This window comes from Lutra lutra, chromosome 3 (genome assembly GCF_902655055.1).
Source record: "Lutra lutra chromosome 3, mLutLut1.2, whole genome shotgun sequence".
Lineage (NCBI taxonomy): Eukaryota > Metazoa > Chordata > Mammalia > Carnivora > Mustelidae > Lutra > Lutra lutra.
Genome location: NC_062280.1, coordinates 200,934,582 through 200,950,159, shown reverse-complemented (window position 1 = coordinate 200,950,159; position 15,578 = coordinate 200,934,582). Strand labels below are relative to the sequence as shown.

Here is a 15,578-nt window from a genome sequence, read left to right as displayed (position 1 = left end):
CCCACGCCCTCGCCGCGGTCCTCCGCCTCCACGAGGCTCCCCTGTCCAGGCTGCTAACGTTGCAGTTCTGTGCCGGCCCGAAGGCAGGAGCGTCTCCGGACAGGTTAGCGGGAGCCCTCCAGCGCAGAGACACCGTCGCTCCACTCTTCTCTCCTAAGACGCACAGGGAGTCAGGAGTGGGAGCTGCGCGGCCACAGCCAGGCCAGGGAAGCCCAGACAGGGAGCCCCCAGCCACCATCACCGAATTGTCGCAGGGAGGACCAGGACTCAGGAAGCTATGCTATTTTGTAGATAAGGAAATCTTTTTAAGTCGTCTCTATACCCAACATGCGGCTCAAACTCATGACCCCGAGATCAAGAGTCATGTGCTCTACAGACTGAGCCAGCCAGGCGTGCCCCAAGTAAGGAAATTTGGGGTGAAGAAGAAAAGTGGCTTTTCCAAGATCTCTCTTCGTGGAGGAAGTAAGTGTATCTGTTGGGCCCAAGGTCCCTCTCTTGCCTGCACACACCTCCTCCCGGCCTGTCCTGCTGTACACTCACCAGCACCAGGCCTGGGTCTCAGGTGAGCCCAACGCTGTATGTTTCCGATGAAGGAGCTGACCGGGCTGGAACAGTCAACCTTGCCTGGACACACGCTGTTTCTGAGGCATTCCATAAAACCACTTCTGTGGGAACATTTGCCACAAAACCCCTTCTAAGTCACAGGCTGCAAAGGGATCTCCAAGGAGGCAGTAACCATCTTGGGATGCCCCGGGCTGACGGGGTCTGGGACCTAGGACTTTTGATTTTAAAACTGGGAACATCCTTGAAAACCTGGAACAAGTTGGTCCCCCTCAAGGAAGAGCCCAGACAACTTATCCACGAAAGGACTTTTATCTTAGTGAGGGCTGCCCACCTTCATCCACCTCGGGAAGGAGTGTTTCCAAACGTTCTGACCATAGTCCACAGTAATAAATACACTTTACATCGTGATCCAGTCCACACTCACAAAATCAGCTGTTGCAGAGATCAAGAACTCACATCCAGTAAAACTCAGAGAGCCTCTATGCTCTTCGGGCTCATTAAAAACCACTGGTTAACAAGACACTAAGTTCTATTAAGTTAAAAACCCTCCAGGGGCGCCACTAGGGGTGGCTGAGTTAGCCGGGGCATCCAACTCTTTATTTCCACTTGGGTTGTGGTCTCAGGGTCGTGGGATTGAGTCCCACGCTGGGCTCCACGCTCAGTGGACAGTCTGCTGGGGGCCTCTCTCCCTCTCTCTCCACCTCTCCTCCGGCCCTTGCGGTCTCCATAAATAAATAAATAAATGAATAACATCGAAAACAAAGACCACTAAACCAGTGGGTTGCAAAACATGATTTTTAAAAAACCCTTCATTAAAATATGCCTGGGGACTTCTGTTCCTGGACAAGATAGAGTCAGAGAGACTAGATTTATCCCTGCCTGGGACAACTGGAAATTAGACAACGAAGGAGGGACAGGAAGTAAATGAGGTCGCCCTGGGATTGCCAAGGTCACTGGCGGGACAGACAGGTGAGATTGCTGGGCGTGGCGAGACCACCTGTGTGGAGCGGCCGCGGCCGGAGAAGGGGAGGGCCAAGCAGCGGCCTGCGCAGACCCCGTCCCCCATGTCTTCAGGCAATCATCGCAAGGAGACGAAGGTGGGCCAGACTCAGCTATGATGGCCAGTAGTTTAGGTGTATTACAAGCATTTTTAACTTATGATATTTCCAGTGTATGCTGGGTTTATCAGGGCATAACCCCATTGTAAACTGAAGAAGATTTGTATTAGAAAAGAGATAGGGTTTCAAATCGATGACCTCAGCTTCTATCTTAAGAAACTCGATAAAGAAAAGAAAATGAAATGCGGTGTAAACAGAAGAAAAAATATAAAAATGAGATCGGATAATGATAAAATAGAAAACAGAAAAATAATAGAGAAATAACATTAAACCAAAAGCTGGTTATTTGCGATCAATACAACTCTCGAATCTCTGGCCAGAATGAGGCAGACAAAAAGAGAAAAGACACAAATTATCATTATTGAGAACGAGAGAGGTGTCATCACGGCAGCTCTACAAATACAACCGGACTATCATGAGTAACTTTATGCCAGTGCAGTCAACAACCTGGGCGAGCAGCAAGTGTTTACACAAACCCCCTCGTGAAGAAACAGGTAACCCAAACACCCATTAGTCTGTGAGAGAAGCTGAATTCGTACCTTCCCACAAAGAAAGTTCCAGGTCTGCATAGCATTACTGATGAATTTCGTCAGTCATTTAAGGAATAAATAACACAAATTCCACAAAACTCTTCCCCTTAAATGGAGGAGGAGGAAGCACTTAACTTGTCCTGTTGGGCCAGAACTTCTCGGGTCAAACCTGATAAAGACAACCCAGGAAAAGAAAATACACTCATAAACGCTCCGCTATTAGCAAAACAATACATCATGACACTTAACATTCAAAAATCAATCAAGGTGACTCACATATTAATGAGTGGAAAAAGAAAAAAAAATATGATTGTTTCAACAGATGCAGAAAAACCATTTGCCAAAACCCTATCTATTTCTAACGAAAAAAAAACTCAGAACATTACAGATAGAACCTCATCTCGACGAAAAGCATCTATAAAAAGCTACAGTGAACGTCATACTCGACGGTCAAAGACTGAATTGTTTGCATCAGGGCCCTCTGCCACCATTTCTAGTCAACATAGCAGAGGTCGCTAGACAGTCAATAAGACAAGAAAAGACGTAAACAGCGCCCAGATTTGAAAGTTGATTTGCTATATTTACAGACAACATGATCATCTATGTAAAAAATTCTATTGATATTGAAACTACCAAAAAACATTGAAACTAGTAGTTTAATTAAACAAAGTTGTGGGATAAAAGATAAATATTGAAAAAGCAAATATTTAAACTACCAGAAATGGAAACTGTAAAATTCCATATATAATAGGATGTAAAATATGAAATATGTGGAAATGAATTCCCAGTGGATCACAGTTCTAAATGTAAAATATAAATCTATAAAACTTCTGGAAGAAAATATTAGTGACCTGGGGTTAGGCAAATATAATTTGAAGAGGAGAACGCATTAAAAATAATAAAATAATAATAAACTGTACTTCAAAATTAAGAAGAGAACGCGCAGAGCTTGATTGTTTAATAGAATGAAAAACCATGTCACGGTCTGGAATAAATACTTACAAATCACAACCTGACCCAGGACTCGTGTCCAGAAGATTTAAAGAACTCTTTTTTTTTTTTCCAGAAGATTTAAAGAACTCTTAAAACTCAGAAAATAAGTCAATGTCAATAATTGGAAAAGCAAAGAGCCCAAGTAAAAGACAAAAGATCATGAAATAAAAATGGACATTTCACCAAAAACATTTGGATGGCAGTAAGCACGTTAAAATTTGGTCATGATTAGTTATTAGAAAAATGCAAATTCACGTCACAAGGGAATACCACAGCAGACCGGCTAGGACAGCTAAAATTAAACAGACCAACCATGGCAAGTGCGGCTGAGACGTCCTGAAACCCCCAGAGACTCTGGTGGAAACACAAAATGGTAATTCCCTTTGAAAAAGTTTGTCAGTTTCTTAAAAAGTTAAATACCTACGGTACAGTCCGATGTTCCGTGCTCGGTATTTCCGCCCGAGAAATTAAAGCTTATGCGCCCACGACAGCTTACACACGCTCGCTCGCAGCCGCTCTGTCCATAACAACTGGACACGAGCCAAAGGCCAGCAGCGGGGGGCGCTGACCCACCCGTCCCACGGAGCACTCCCGACCGAAGAAAGGAAAGAGAGTGTGCACCACTGATACGGGCCCGCCGCGGGGGAGTCTGCGAGTGAGCACGCCTCGTGCAAGACAAAAGAGCAGGTTCTGTCCGATTCCTGTTGAGCAAGAGTCCGGAGATGGCAAAGTGCTCTGTAGCGCCAGGAAGTGGGTCAGTGATTGGCCCAGAACAGGGTGAGGTACGGCCGCGACGCTCGGCTCAGAGGAATTGGGAAAGGTTCTGAGGTGACGGCTCTGTTCTCACGTTGATCATGGGGGTGTTTTACAGATGTGCCCGTTTACCACAGATGTCAAAACTTATTACGCAGCTCAGTATATTTCTGTATGCCTCAATAAGGCTGATTGAAGAGCCAAGAAAACCCAGTATGATTGGTTTGGTCATCGGCCCGCTCGCTGCCTTTTAAGACAAAATGGCAAGGACCCAACTCGATTTATTGACAGATACGTAAGTGAATGGTCTTAGCGCCCCGAAGTCATCGCCACCCACAGATGTGATGGTGGAAAGGGGAGGGAGCAACTTTTATTTCCCCACCAATACGTCGTTTCCTAAACCCCCACTTTGACCCCACTTTATCCCTGGCTAGAGGACCACTGGCTTTCCATCTCTGACCACACACCGGCCGATGGTCCATACGGCAGGTCTGTTACCAGGTGCGTCACCTGCCCCTTGTGGAGGCAAGCTGGCCGCGACGTCTTTGCTATTTCAGGCTATGTCGCAGAGCGCCTGACAGCTCCTTCCAGTTTTGGAAATCATTATCCAAACGGTTTCTTAACTATTTTCTATTTCTGCCTTAGAGCGAATTTTCTACATTAGTAACAGGGTTAGCTTGGGCCAGACACTCTTCCCTTGTTCCCTGCATTTGCTTTCTGCTGTGACCAAAATGGGTGACTGTGAAGGCATTTTATTAAACCCAGTCTCTGCGTAACGGGAGGTGTCGGAGCTGGAGATACCAGCTCGGTACAAGGGGTGAATAGGAAAGGGCAGGAGGGGCTTGCGGTCCAGGCCAACAGGTAAAGGCCCCTTCCCATAGGTATCATGCTGATGCGTGGTCACCTGAAGCGGTGAGTCCACACCCAGTGGCCCTCCCAGAGGGACACAGAGGGACACACTCTCACTGGGATCAGACTCAGAGACTCAGACTCTACAAACTCTCTTCACCAAACACACACCAGGAAGAAGTAATTGCACACACTTCCTGAAATCTACCCATGGGCCGGGGTTCTGGAACTCTGGGAAATAACAGAAGTGCCATGCACTAATCAAAGATCTGCGTAAATACGCACTGCAGAATGTAGGGCCCCACCCTGATTCTTGAAACCAGCGCTTCTCCTTAAGAACAACAAGCCGGAAAATTAACGCGCTGTTCATTCTCGGCCAGGGCAACGCGGGACCCTTTCATCACCGGCGGGCCGAGGAGGGAGAGCTTTGTAGCTGCGGATCACGGGCGCCCACGACCTACCTATTAAATTGTTAATGCGCTTTGGAGAGCCTCTCATCAAAGTTCGCCTCCCGGAATTTAACATATTAATGCTCATTGACCCCACCTTCAGACCTTGACCTCAAAGCCTCCACAGCGATGACCTTTCGTTCCCCCATTACCGGAGGTGAGGAGAAACTGAGGTCTGGACTCTCAGTGTTGAGCCCTCAAGTACAATGACCCCGCATTTGGGGGGTGGGGCAGGTGCGCAGCGCGGCCCTGGGAGGGCGGTGTCCAGGCCTCCGCTCCCGCGCCGCTGGGCTCCCTGCCTGCTGGGCCCCACGACGCTCCGACCCCGTGTGCGCGCGCGTGTGTCGCCCTTGACGCCGCGGAGTCCCGGCACGGCGCTGCTTTCGGCTGAACTACGTACTGGGAAACCTCAAGGTTTTCAGTGTCGTCGCTATGGGAAACAGGTCCCAAAAGGGGCTCCTTCCATCTCACGCCCCGACCTCGCGGGGATTCGGCGTGACCTCAGCTTCCCTCTTCTTCGGAGGTTTCTAGTCTCGAGACCCCAGAAACGATGCGGAGCATTCGGGCTGCGCCGGCGAGCGCTGGGGGCGAGCGCGGCCGGTCCCCCCCGCACTTCGCTCTTACTTCGCCCCGCAGGCCCCCGCCCCGAGCCAATGACCTGCGCCGCGATCTGGGGGCAGCTCTGTCCCCGGGACGCCCCGCTCGAAGCAGCCCCGTCCGGGGGCCCGGCTGCCCCGGGGTCTCCGCCGCGAAAACCCGCTCCCGCGCCCGGCGCGGGTGGAAACCGGCGCGCCCCGCCCCCGCGCGGCCCCGAGGCCGGTCCTGCCCGCGCGCCCCGCCCCAGCCCCGGCCGCGAGCGCAGAGGTGCCGCCGCCGCCGCCGCCGCCGCGATGTGACCTTCAGAGCCGCCCGCACGGGATGACCGGAGCCACCGCCCCGCGGCGCCCGCGGCTCGCCACGGCCTCCCGGGTGCTCTGAGCGCGCGCTCCCGGCCCGGCCCTCGTCCCCCGCGGCCCTCGCCCCGCGCTCGCCCCGGCCCGGCCCGGCCCCGCCATGCCGCCGCCGCCCGGGCCCGCCGCCGCCCTGGGCACCGCGCTGCTGCTGCTCCTGCTGGCCTCGGAGTCCGCGCACAGTGAGTTCCCAGCGGGGCCGCGGCGCCGGCCGGCCCGGGAGTCCCCTTCCCCGCCCGCCAAGGACCCACCGCCCCCAGTGCCCGGGCAGCGCCGGTGCCCGCTCCCCGCGCCCTCCGGCCCCCGGCACCCCGCGTCCCGGCCCCGCGCCCCCGCACACTGGGCTCCGCACCCCGCGTCCCGCCCCCCCTCGTCCCCCGCAGCCCGCGTCCCGGCCCCCCGCATCCCGCGTCCCGGCCTCGCGCCCGCACCCCCCGGCCCGCGCGCTGCAGCAGCATCCCCGGGGCAGGCGGCCGGGAGGGAGGCCGGCGCGTGCGGGGCGGGCTTGACGGCGTGTCCCCCGTTCCGTCCCCCGCTCTCTCCCGGCGCCGTCCTCCCGCCCGCGTCCCGGCAGCCGTGATGCTGCGGGCGCGCGAGGCGGCGCAGTTCCTGCGGCCCCGGCAGCGACGCGCCTACCAGGTCTTCGAGGAGGCCAAGCAGGGCCACCTGGAGAGGGAATGCATCGAGGAGCTGTGCAGCCAGGAGGAGGCCCGCGAGGTGTTCGAGAACGACCCCGAGACGGTGAGCGCGCGGGCGCCTGGGGGTCGGTTCGGTTTGGGCCCCGCCGCGCCGCCCCGGGAACGCAGGGACCGTGCGCGCAGCCGGGGAGCCTCGGGGCCGCTCCCCACGCAGGCTTCCCTTCCCCGACTGCGCAGGGAGCCGTTTATGTCGGGGTGGGGGGACCGCGCCGCAGGAAAGGCTACCACCCAGAAGCCTTCAGGAATGGTGGGCGCGCAGGGTCAGAGGGGTCCCCCAGCCCCACCCTCCAGCCTCCTCCGTGGCTTCTAAGCCCCAGGCCTCCTGGTGACTCCGGGTGCTCCCACAGCTGTTGGCGGATGTGTAAGTGGGTCCCCTGTTATCTCCCCCAGCAGGCCTCTGGAGGCAGCCACTTTATTTATTCAAAGATTTACTTATTTGAGTGAGAAAGAGAGAAAAAGAATGTCAGGCAGACTCCGGCTGAGCCCCAGGCCCTGCCAGGGCGTGATCTCAGGACCCTGAAGTCACCACCCTAACAGAAACAAGAGGCAGTGATCACAGCGGCTGGGCCACAGCACCCCTGAAGGCAGTCCTTTGAGGGAAAGAGAGGCACACAGCCCCTCTGGGCTTTAAGACGTGAAACAACTGCGATGTTTAAAAAGCCAAACCGGTTCCTGCTCCTGCACCCCAGCTGGACTGGAAGTGAGGTGTGGGCTGCCCACAGCCCCCAGCCGCCTGGGGCGGGGGGAGAGTGTGTGCTTGAAAGGGGAACTGAGAGATACGGAGCCTGGAACTGCTTGCTACAGCAGGTCCCAAAATACCCCACAGGAATAGGACCAGAACATATGTGGGAGGGCTGGGCAGGAGGGCTGGGGTCAGGGGGCCCGGCCAGGGCGACCTGCGTGGGACACCTCTCAGCGAGGTGCTCTCTCGAAGCAGCTGGTGACTTCAGGAGCTGGGCTGCGCTGGCTCAGGACACATTTCTATTAATAATGTCCTTGGGGACTGTTGGGCGGCAAGCAGCCGGCTGCGGGGAACAGCCCGAGTGTGGACTGGGCATCGGCTTAGGAGTCTGCCGTCTTGCTGGAGGGGACCCACGGGACCCTGTGTGCATTATCTGTTCCGGGGCAAATGCCTTTGGAAGCTGGGAGTGTGGAAACTGGATGCACTTTGTACCGTGAGGTCAGGGTGATGGCACAGCGGGGTTTGGTTCTCCCGGAATGGTTCTTCTTGGGAATTCTGGGATTGGAAGAAACCTTGCGATACATGGACGGCGTGTGTGGCCCGTACAGGTTTCTGTTTTCACTTGTATTTCTCATCCATTGGCATGACAACCCCTTTGCGGCCCCTTCTGAAGACAGCCTTCCCAGGATGGCCAGCCACCAATGGTTCTCCTTGGGCCGGTCCTTGCCATGGGGCTGCTCTGGGAAGGCTGCTTTCCCCAGGGCCACTGCCCTCGCACAGCAGCACAGTTTCACTGTTGCTGTAAGGAACAGCGTTGCTGGTCTTCTCTGGCCTGTCTTCCGGTTTCTGGACTGATGAATCCTGGTGGCCCCATGAGTCATTCCCGGCAGAGGCTTGCTGAGGGCCCGGAGGCAGGGCCGTGAGGCTGGCCACCAGGCAGCTGTAGAATTGTGTGACAGGTGCTGGCGTCCACAGACCATGGGATAGGGCTTACGGTGACAGGAGTTCGGGGAGACAGGGCTACCCCACCCCCAACCAGTCCCTGCCCAGTCAGGTTGCACTCGCCAAGGCCCTGGCCTGGCTTTTCCTTGTTGCCTGGACACACTATGCTTTAACCATAGTGTCCTCCTTCCCAGAGCTTTAATCCCCTCCCTGGTTTTAATGGCTTTTATGTTTTAGTTATAACTTTATTTACAAATGTCTGCTACAAAGGCAAGAAAAGGAAAGCCTGCTTAAGATACCGGATTTTAACGCAAAGCAGTGCCCTCTGGGTGCGTTCCTGCCCGGGAGGTCATGGCCGCCCTTGCCTCCCAGGCCTTTATCCCTAGTGGGGATTTGTCATTTGCTCCTAGCAAAGCCATCCCTACCTTCCCAAGGTTCCGTCCTCCTTACCAGCCCCAGCTGCAGGAGCCCGTCTTTCCCTTCAGTTACCGGCTTCCCAGGTTAGACCCCTCAGCATCTTCTGTGGAGGTCAGCTGGGTTGCACACCCCTCATTTTAACCTGTTCTCGTGTGGATGTTTGCTCCGTGGTCTGGACTTGGCCTTTGGCGTGTGGAAGGCAGGAGCAGCCAGACTAGGGACGGCGGTCACCCTCCCCACCATCCGGGGGGACTCTGGAAGCAGCCTGTCTCCCGTGGCTCGGCGGGAGCCCCACACGACCTCCAGCCTGGCTCCGGCTCTGGCAACGCTGCTCTTTCCTCCTGATTTCTTGCTGATGCAGAAGGCAGTGCTGCCCTCCTGGCCTATTCCTGGGTTCTGGGGGCACCTTGGTGAGCGAGCCCCGGGACAGAACGCAGGGGAGAGCTCGGCCCTGCCCCCCAGGCTGGGTGGGCGGGAGCACCGGGAGCCAGCTCCCCCCAGCTGAGTACTTTCTGGTGTTGGAGGCTTCTGCTGGAGCTGGGATTGCTGGCTGAGCGTTCCTGCTTGGTCTGGCTTGTTCCAGACCGGGCTCTCTTTCTCTTGGGGAGGGGAAGTGCCCTTCACAGCAGGTAGCTACGGGCACAGTGGCTCCTTCCTGGTTCCAGGGGTCATCACACACCTATGCTGGAAAGGAAGGGGACCTGGGGCGCCTTTCTGACTCCCCGGCATCCTGGCCACCCACCTGCTTCCCTCTTGGGGGCAGATGGCCTTCCCCCGACACTCCCCTGGGGCCCGGCTCCCCATTGTTGCCACCACAAGGCCTCCTCTGCAGGGCTCTGGCGAGTTCGATTCTCCCCTTATCTGTTTCCTCTCACGCGGTTACTCCCCTGCGTGGCATTTCCCTCTCCTTTGCTTGTCTTCGGTCCCGCGTCCCACACGGTCCCTGGCTGTCTGTGCTGGGATTCTCCTAAACTCCCGGAGGCCAGCCCAGCGGAGTCACCTTCCACTTAAATCCTTGAAGGCAGGCGGGTTCCAGACGCCGGATGCCATCTCGATAATCAGGCTTTGCTTCCGGAAAGGGTTCTGGACAAAAGACACAGCCCGCCCCGCCTGGCCTGCTGCGCAGAGCCGTGTCTCCGCTTCCCAGCGCCAGGGTGTCTGGCCCTCGAGGCCAGCTGCAGCCTGTGGTACAGGGAAAATTCCAGGCCGGGTTCTTCACCTGGATTCACTGGGGCTGCAGACAGCACTCACAGCTCTCAGGGCACAGGCCAGAGCACACTTGGAGGGCCTCACGGTGTAGGTGTGCGACCCCTGGGCTGTGCGTGCGCTCACAGGAGCCCACTCTGCCCAGTCTCCCTCCATCTCTGTCCTCAGGTATGGGGGGACCCAGTGGTGGCAGGGGGGCCTTTAGGGGTCCAGTCGGCTTCAGAGTGCTGCGCACCAGCCTCCAAGCACACCTGTCTTCCTGAGACCCCCCCCTCCCCTGGGGACAGGGTGGGGACAGTCATCCCTGTGGAGAGGAAAGCCTCTCCTGCAGGTCGTCTCTTGTTGGGGTGGCCCGGAAGGGTCTCAGGAGGGCCCTGGCAAGAGGGTGGAGAGGAAGGACGGGGACCTCGTTACCCCCAGTGACTTGCCTCTGGGATGCGGGTGCCTTGGCTGGGGAGGTGACACCCTGGCTGTGACCTCCAGGAGAGCCTCTAGCTGCCTCCTTGCCCCTCACGACCCCCCCCCCAACTGCCCTGAGAACAGCCACACACACATTCTTCCCTGTGTGACCTTGGGGTATGGGCATACCCCACCCTGCACAGGCCCAGCCCATCTCCTTCCTTGGGTTCTCAGGGAAGGAACTCCTGCCCCACCAATCCCTGTGTACGGAGCCCCCCTCCTGGACCCTCTCCTTCATGGGCTTCCGCCCCCAGAAGACCGTGCCCATCCCAGGGGCTGGTTTTGCTTTGCCTGAGTGGGCTCCCGCGTGGCTCGGAGGCCTGTCGTCGGGCTGGTGAGAGCGGGACCGGCCCCAGCAGGCCTCCTGCCCCACTTTGTTGCCCCCACACGTGTTCTCTCCCAGGAGTCTGTAGGGACCCTGGGCTCTCCGGCCTACAGGCCCTGTGGATGGCACGTCACCCTTGCCAGCAGGCCCGGCATCTGCAGGAAGGCCATTACAGACAGTCCTGGAAAACACGGAACGTCTGCCCTCGTTATTTAGGAACAAAACAGCCTTTGAAGAATTGGAGGCTTACGGCCCGTTTCTTGAGATCGAGGGTAGCTGGGGCCAGGCCGTTCCGAGCACTCCCCGGCCGTCCCTTTGCTCTGGCACCGCCGGCAGGTGCCCCACCCTCTGCTTGTCCCTGGGGCTGGAGGTGGGGGCTGTTTCTGTGCGCAGCAGTTACCGGGGTTCAGGCGCGGTGCAGGACATCGGCAGAGCTTGGGGCCTCCACAGCGCATGTCCGGGAGCCCCTGCAAACCCGGGGCGTGTGCACCTAAGTTTTGACCCCACAGGGTGCAGCTTGTTGGACGTTGTATGACTTTTCAGGAGCAGTTGGAAGTGGAGGAATCTGGGAGCCACATCAGGCTGCAAGTGATCCACCAAGTACGAGCGTGTCGTCCGGATGAGACAGAGACGTGTGCGGCTAGCGTTTGCTTTCTCAGACTTTGTTCTCCAAACTTGAGAATTGTTTGTTCCTGGTGTTAGCGCCCATGCTAATAACACACATTTTGTCCACATGTGTCCCCCAGACCTGCCATCTAGACCCGGTTGGTGAGGGCCCCTTCTTGGGACACTGAGCTCCGCGGGGAAATCATGCAGCTGAACGCAGGCAGCCCCTGGGGACGGGCCCGCGGGGGTCACCGCTGCAGCTGGGCGCGTCCACATGGGGGCCACCGAGGCTGGGCTGACACGTCCCTCGGCATGGCGGGCATGGCTGGCCGCAGCAGGTGTGGCCCCTGAGCAGCCGTCTGATTTGGACGTGCGTCTCTGGGGCGCGATGCTTCCGGCCAAGAGGGAGGAGCCCGTTAGGACGTTGCTGTTGGCAGTTGTCAGGGGCTGGGGTGGGAGTTCGTGCCTCCCCCCACACCATCATGTGGCGGACCCCAGGACCATCTTGGGTCTGCGCCAAGCGCCCGCACAGTCGCGTTCCCCAGATGCGCGCTGGGGGCAGCTCCGCGTCCAGCCGCGCCTCGCCTGTGCGGGGAAAGCCCTTGCGTGCACGCCGTGATCTCGCATGAACCTGGAAAGGCACCGAAACGCAGCTGAACTTCCTTCCTCGGCCAGGAGCAAACAGGCTCTGCAGGGTGTTTGTCACAGCGTCGTAGGATGTGGCGGGCCCTCGCTCCAGACGCTCGGGAGACAGAGGCCCAGGAATTTATGGGGTGACTTGTCTAGGTTAGTTCTTCAGTGGGCGGACGCAGATGAAGACTCGGGTTCCCGGGGCCCCAAGGTCAGCATGTTAGCACCGAAGCGGTTGACCTCTGGAGGTGAGAAGCATCTACACCACCTGTTGCGGTGACTCCCACATGGTTACGTTTCATCCTGAAACTGGTTATGGAAAGTGCCCCAAGGCTGCAGCTCCCTGGTGGGCCTCAGCCGCTCCCTGGGGCCCCGCTGCCTCAGGCCCTGTCACACCAGCGTGTGCCGGACACCAGGCGCTGCTCCCGGGACTGTGGCGGACTGCCTAACCCTAACCCTAACCTTCATTTTTCGGCCCTGCTGCTGGGTGATGATGCCCAGGATTTTGTCCCCACAGGATTTCCCAACAACAAACGTGCCCATGAGTGTCTGGGGAAAGAGGAGGGGCACCGCGGCCTTGGGGGGTGTTTCTGGGACCTGCCCCCCTTGCAGGGCTGGCCCGGAGGAGCTCTGAGCTCGACAGGGGTTGGGGAGCTGCCCAGCAAGGGTAGGGGTGTCGACTTTCCTTCTGTCTTAGGGAACATGCATAAGCTGGCGCTCAGTTTGGAGACTCAAGAGATGGATTGGGACAGAAGAAAGGAAGGGGTTTGTGTGAACCGAGCTTAGAAAAACATGCAGAGACTGAGTGATGCTGGCCTTGGGGACGGAGCCTCCGTGCAGGCTGAGGGGCCTGAGCTCGCCTGCCCAGAGCAGGGACTCTCCTGGAGAGCCATCGCAGTAACAGCGAGACCTTGGCCGAGAGTTCCTCCAGTCAGGGCAGGAGCTGGAAGCAAAAGCCTCTGGACAAGCAACTCAAGTTGTCGTGAGTTTGACAAGTAAGACGTCGAGTTCGCCAACAGGACAAGACTAAGGTCAAAGGGTTATTCAGGCTTTTTTGACTCTTTCTCATGGAAAATGCCCTATATTTGTATCATGTAAAAAAGCCGAGTTATTGTGACACACAAGTCCCAGCCAGCTTTGTTAAATAGTTTAAAATTTGGGGAAGCAAAATTTCAGGCTGTTACTTATTAAAGGAAGTGACACATTCTTAATTTACTGAGAAACAGTGGCCCATGTTGGCCTGCAGCGTGTAATTGCAGTGGCACACCAGAAGTCCTCGGTACGTGTGACGCACGGCTGAGGGGGACGCGTCTCAGCCAGGCTGGCCGTGAGTGTCCCGTGAGTCCCCAGATGTGTCAGGGGAGGACTCTCGGACAGCGGTGTCCACGGGGAGACATACCCTCAGTGCTAGATGCTGCCTCAGTTCCCCTGGTTCACCGCATCCCTGCAAGGACCTCACTGGCCTCTGAGGAGCTCAGAGGGTTAAAGGAAGTTTGGACAGGAAGGTCCTTATGAGCTGTCCCTTCCCATCAGCACGTGGTCCCATTTGTAACCTGCACCGGGGTGGCCATGCTCTGTCCACATGCTGAGGCCAGGTCGTATTTCTGTCTTGATAATGCACATGTGGACCGACAAGGCTTGTGTGGTTCCCGGCCATTTTTGGAAGACAGATCTGCTTGCACAGTCCAGCTGTGGGGAGACGACCACAGACCCTACCAAGCCTTGAAGGAGGCCCAGGGGAAGAAGTGTGCAGGGTGGCCCCTGGAGGGAATCCGGAGTGATGGGCTGGGCAGGCTGCTGGGCGAGCGAGCTTGCCTAGGTCACCAGTGCCACTTCGGCTAGAATTCCGGAAGGGACCGTCCAGGGAAGGAGGTGGGTGGCAGGTGACTGCCATGTGGGGAGGGTGGGCAGCTCCCTGCTGCTCTTGACTTTGGCCCCATGGGGGACTCTGGGGGCGCAGACCCTGCCAGGCAGACTGGGGATGCAGTGGTCATGCAGGGCAGAGGCTGACGGGATTTTCTATCCACAAATGGGAATTCTCAAGGATTTCACCAGCCACCTGGTATGCCCTTTCCTGTGGTCCCTTTCTTAGTGAAGGGGCGATGTGGGTGACAGCATAATTAGGGAGCAGAGACGGGGAGGTCCTGTCACGGAAACACTGTGGTTTCAGCTCACAGCAGACAGAGGTGGGCAGAGCCTGTCCCTGGGCACAAGTTCCTGTGTTGATGAGCCCCCAGGGAACAGGAGCAGGGGAGAGTGGCGTCTGCTGGAAAAGCTGTTCGTTGGAGCGCTTGGCTCTGTTTACACGGGATGAGCTCTGGCAGGTGGCTTTTGGCCAAAACCAACGCGCTGAGCCTCCTGGAACCAGCCCTCTCCCCGGATGGGGTGTGAGCTCCCTACACGGCTGCTCCGCCCATGGGTCGTCCTGCCAGGAGTGGGGACAGCTCAGCTGTTAAGTCTCACATGCTCGTTGGCTCATCACCCCCTGGGAGGGTGGGCCCTTGGAGGGACCAGCAGAAGGAAAGCTAGGCAAATGGCTGTTAATCTAAGCCTCTGAGTTTTAAAAACGTACTGGCAGTTTAGAAGCTGAAGGAATGATAGTACGGCTACTTCCAAGTGTGGAAAGAGACAAGCTAAGAGCATTGATTGAGATTTTTTTCCCCAGTGTGCTTATTGATGTTATAAATAAAATTAAGAATTCGGTGCTTTGTTCAAGTCAGTGAAAATTGTAGGACTCTGGTTGCCTGTTCATTCATCCTCCTACCCATCCGTCCACCCACCCATCCATCCATCCATCCGTCCACCCACCATCCATCCATCCATCCGTCCACCCACCATCCATCCGTCCACCCACCCATCCATCCATCCATCCATTCACTCACCCACCCACCCATCCATCCATCCATTCACCCACTTACCCGCCCATCCATCTGTCCATCCGTTCATCCATCCATCCATCCATTCACTCACTCTTCCATTCATGTATCATTCATTCACCTGTTGGGCAGTGGCTCCTGAGGACCTTCAGGGGAACAGTCAGCACCAGGCCAGGCACTGGGCACACACATGTCCTTCCCCTCTGGAGCTTCAGCTTAGAGTTCAGTGGCCTACAGTTTTGCTCACTCCCTTCTTCTATCTTTAGTTGTTTAAAGCAGAAGCAAACCCGTGAGAAAAATGATTGCCAGATGACAAATGGCCCCATTTCCAAGCCCAGTGGTCCTGGCTACTCCCTGCTCCTGACCCCACCCCAGCCCACATGCAGCCCCACAAACAGGCCTTGCTCATGTGGTCAGAAAGAAAGAGGGTAAGTTTGTAGGCCACTGATGCCTGGTTTCGAATTTGGCTCTCTGAACTGTGGCCAGGCCCCGTGGATCCCTGTGGGGGATGCTCCTAAGAGCCAGCCCAGC

The 15,578-nt window shown here is 56.8% G+C and overlaps 1 protein-coding gene across 3 annotated transcripts in view; it reads left to right on the top strand.

Moving 5' to 3' along the window:
- Window positions 1-6,098: 6,098 nt before the first annotated feature.
- GAS6 (growth arrest specific 6) overlaps window positions 6,099-15,578 on the top strand; it is a 32,684-nt gene continuing 23,204 nt past the window's right edge. For 2 of the 3 annotated variants that reach the window (XM_047720508.1, XM_047720505.1), the window contains exons 1-2: window positions 6,107-6,388; window positions 6,781-6,947. In XM_047720508.1, coding sequence (XP_047576464.1) covers window positions 6,310-6,388; window positions 6,781-6,947 — 246 coding nt within the window. In that variant the 5' untranslated portion in view covers window positions 6,107-6,309. Of the gene's footprint in view, window positions 6,389-6,780; window positions 6,948-15,578 lie in introns of all 3 variants that reach the window. The other variant, XM_047720507.1, reaches the window with a different exon arrangement.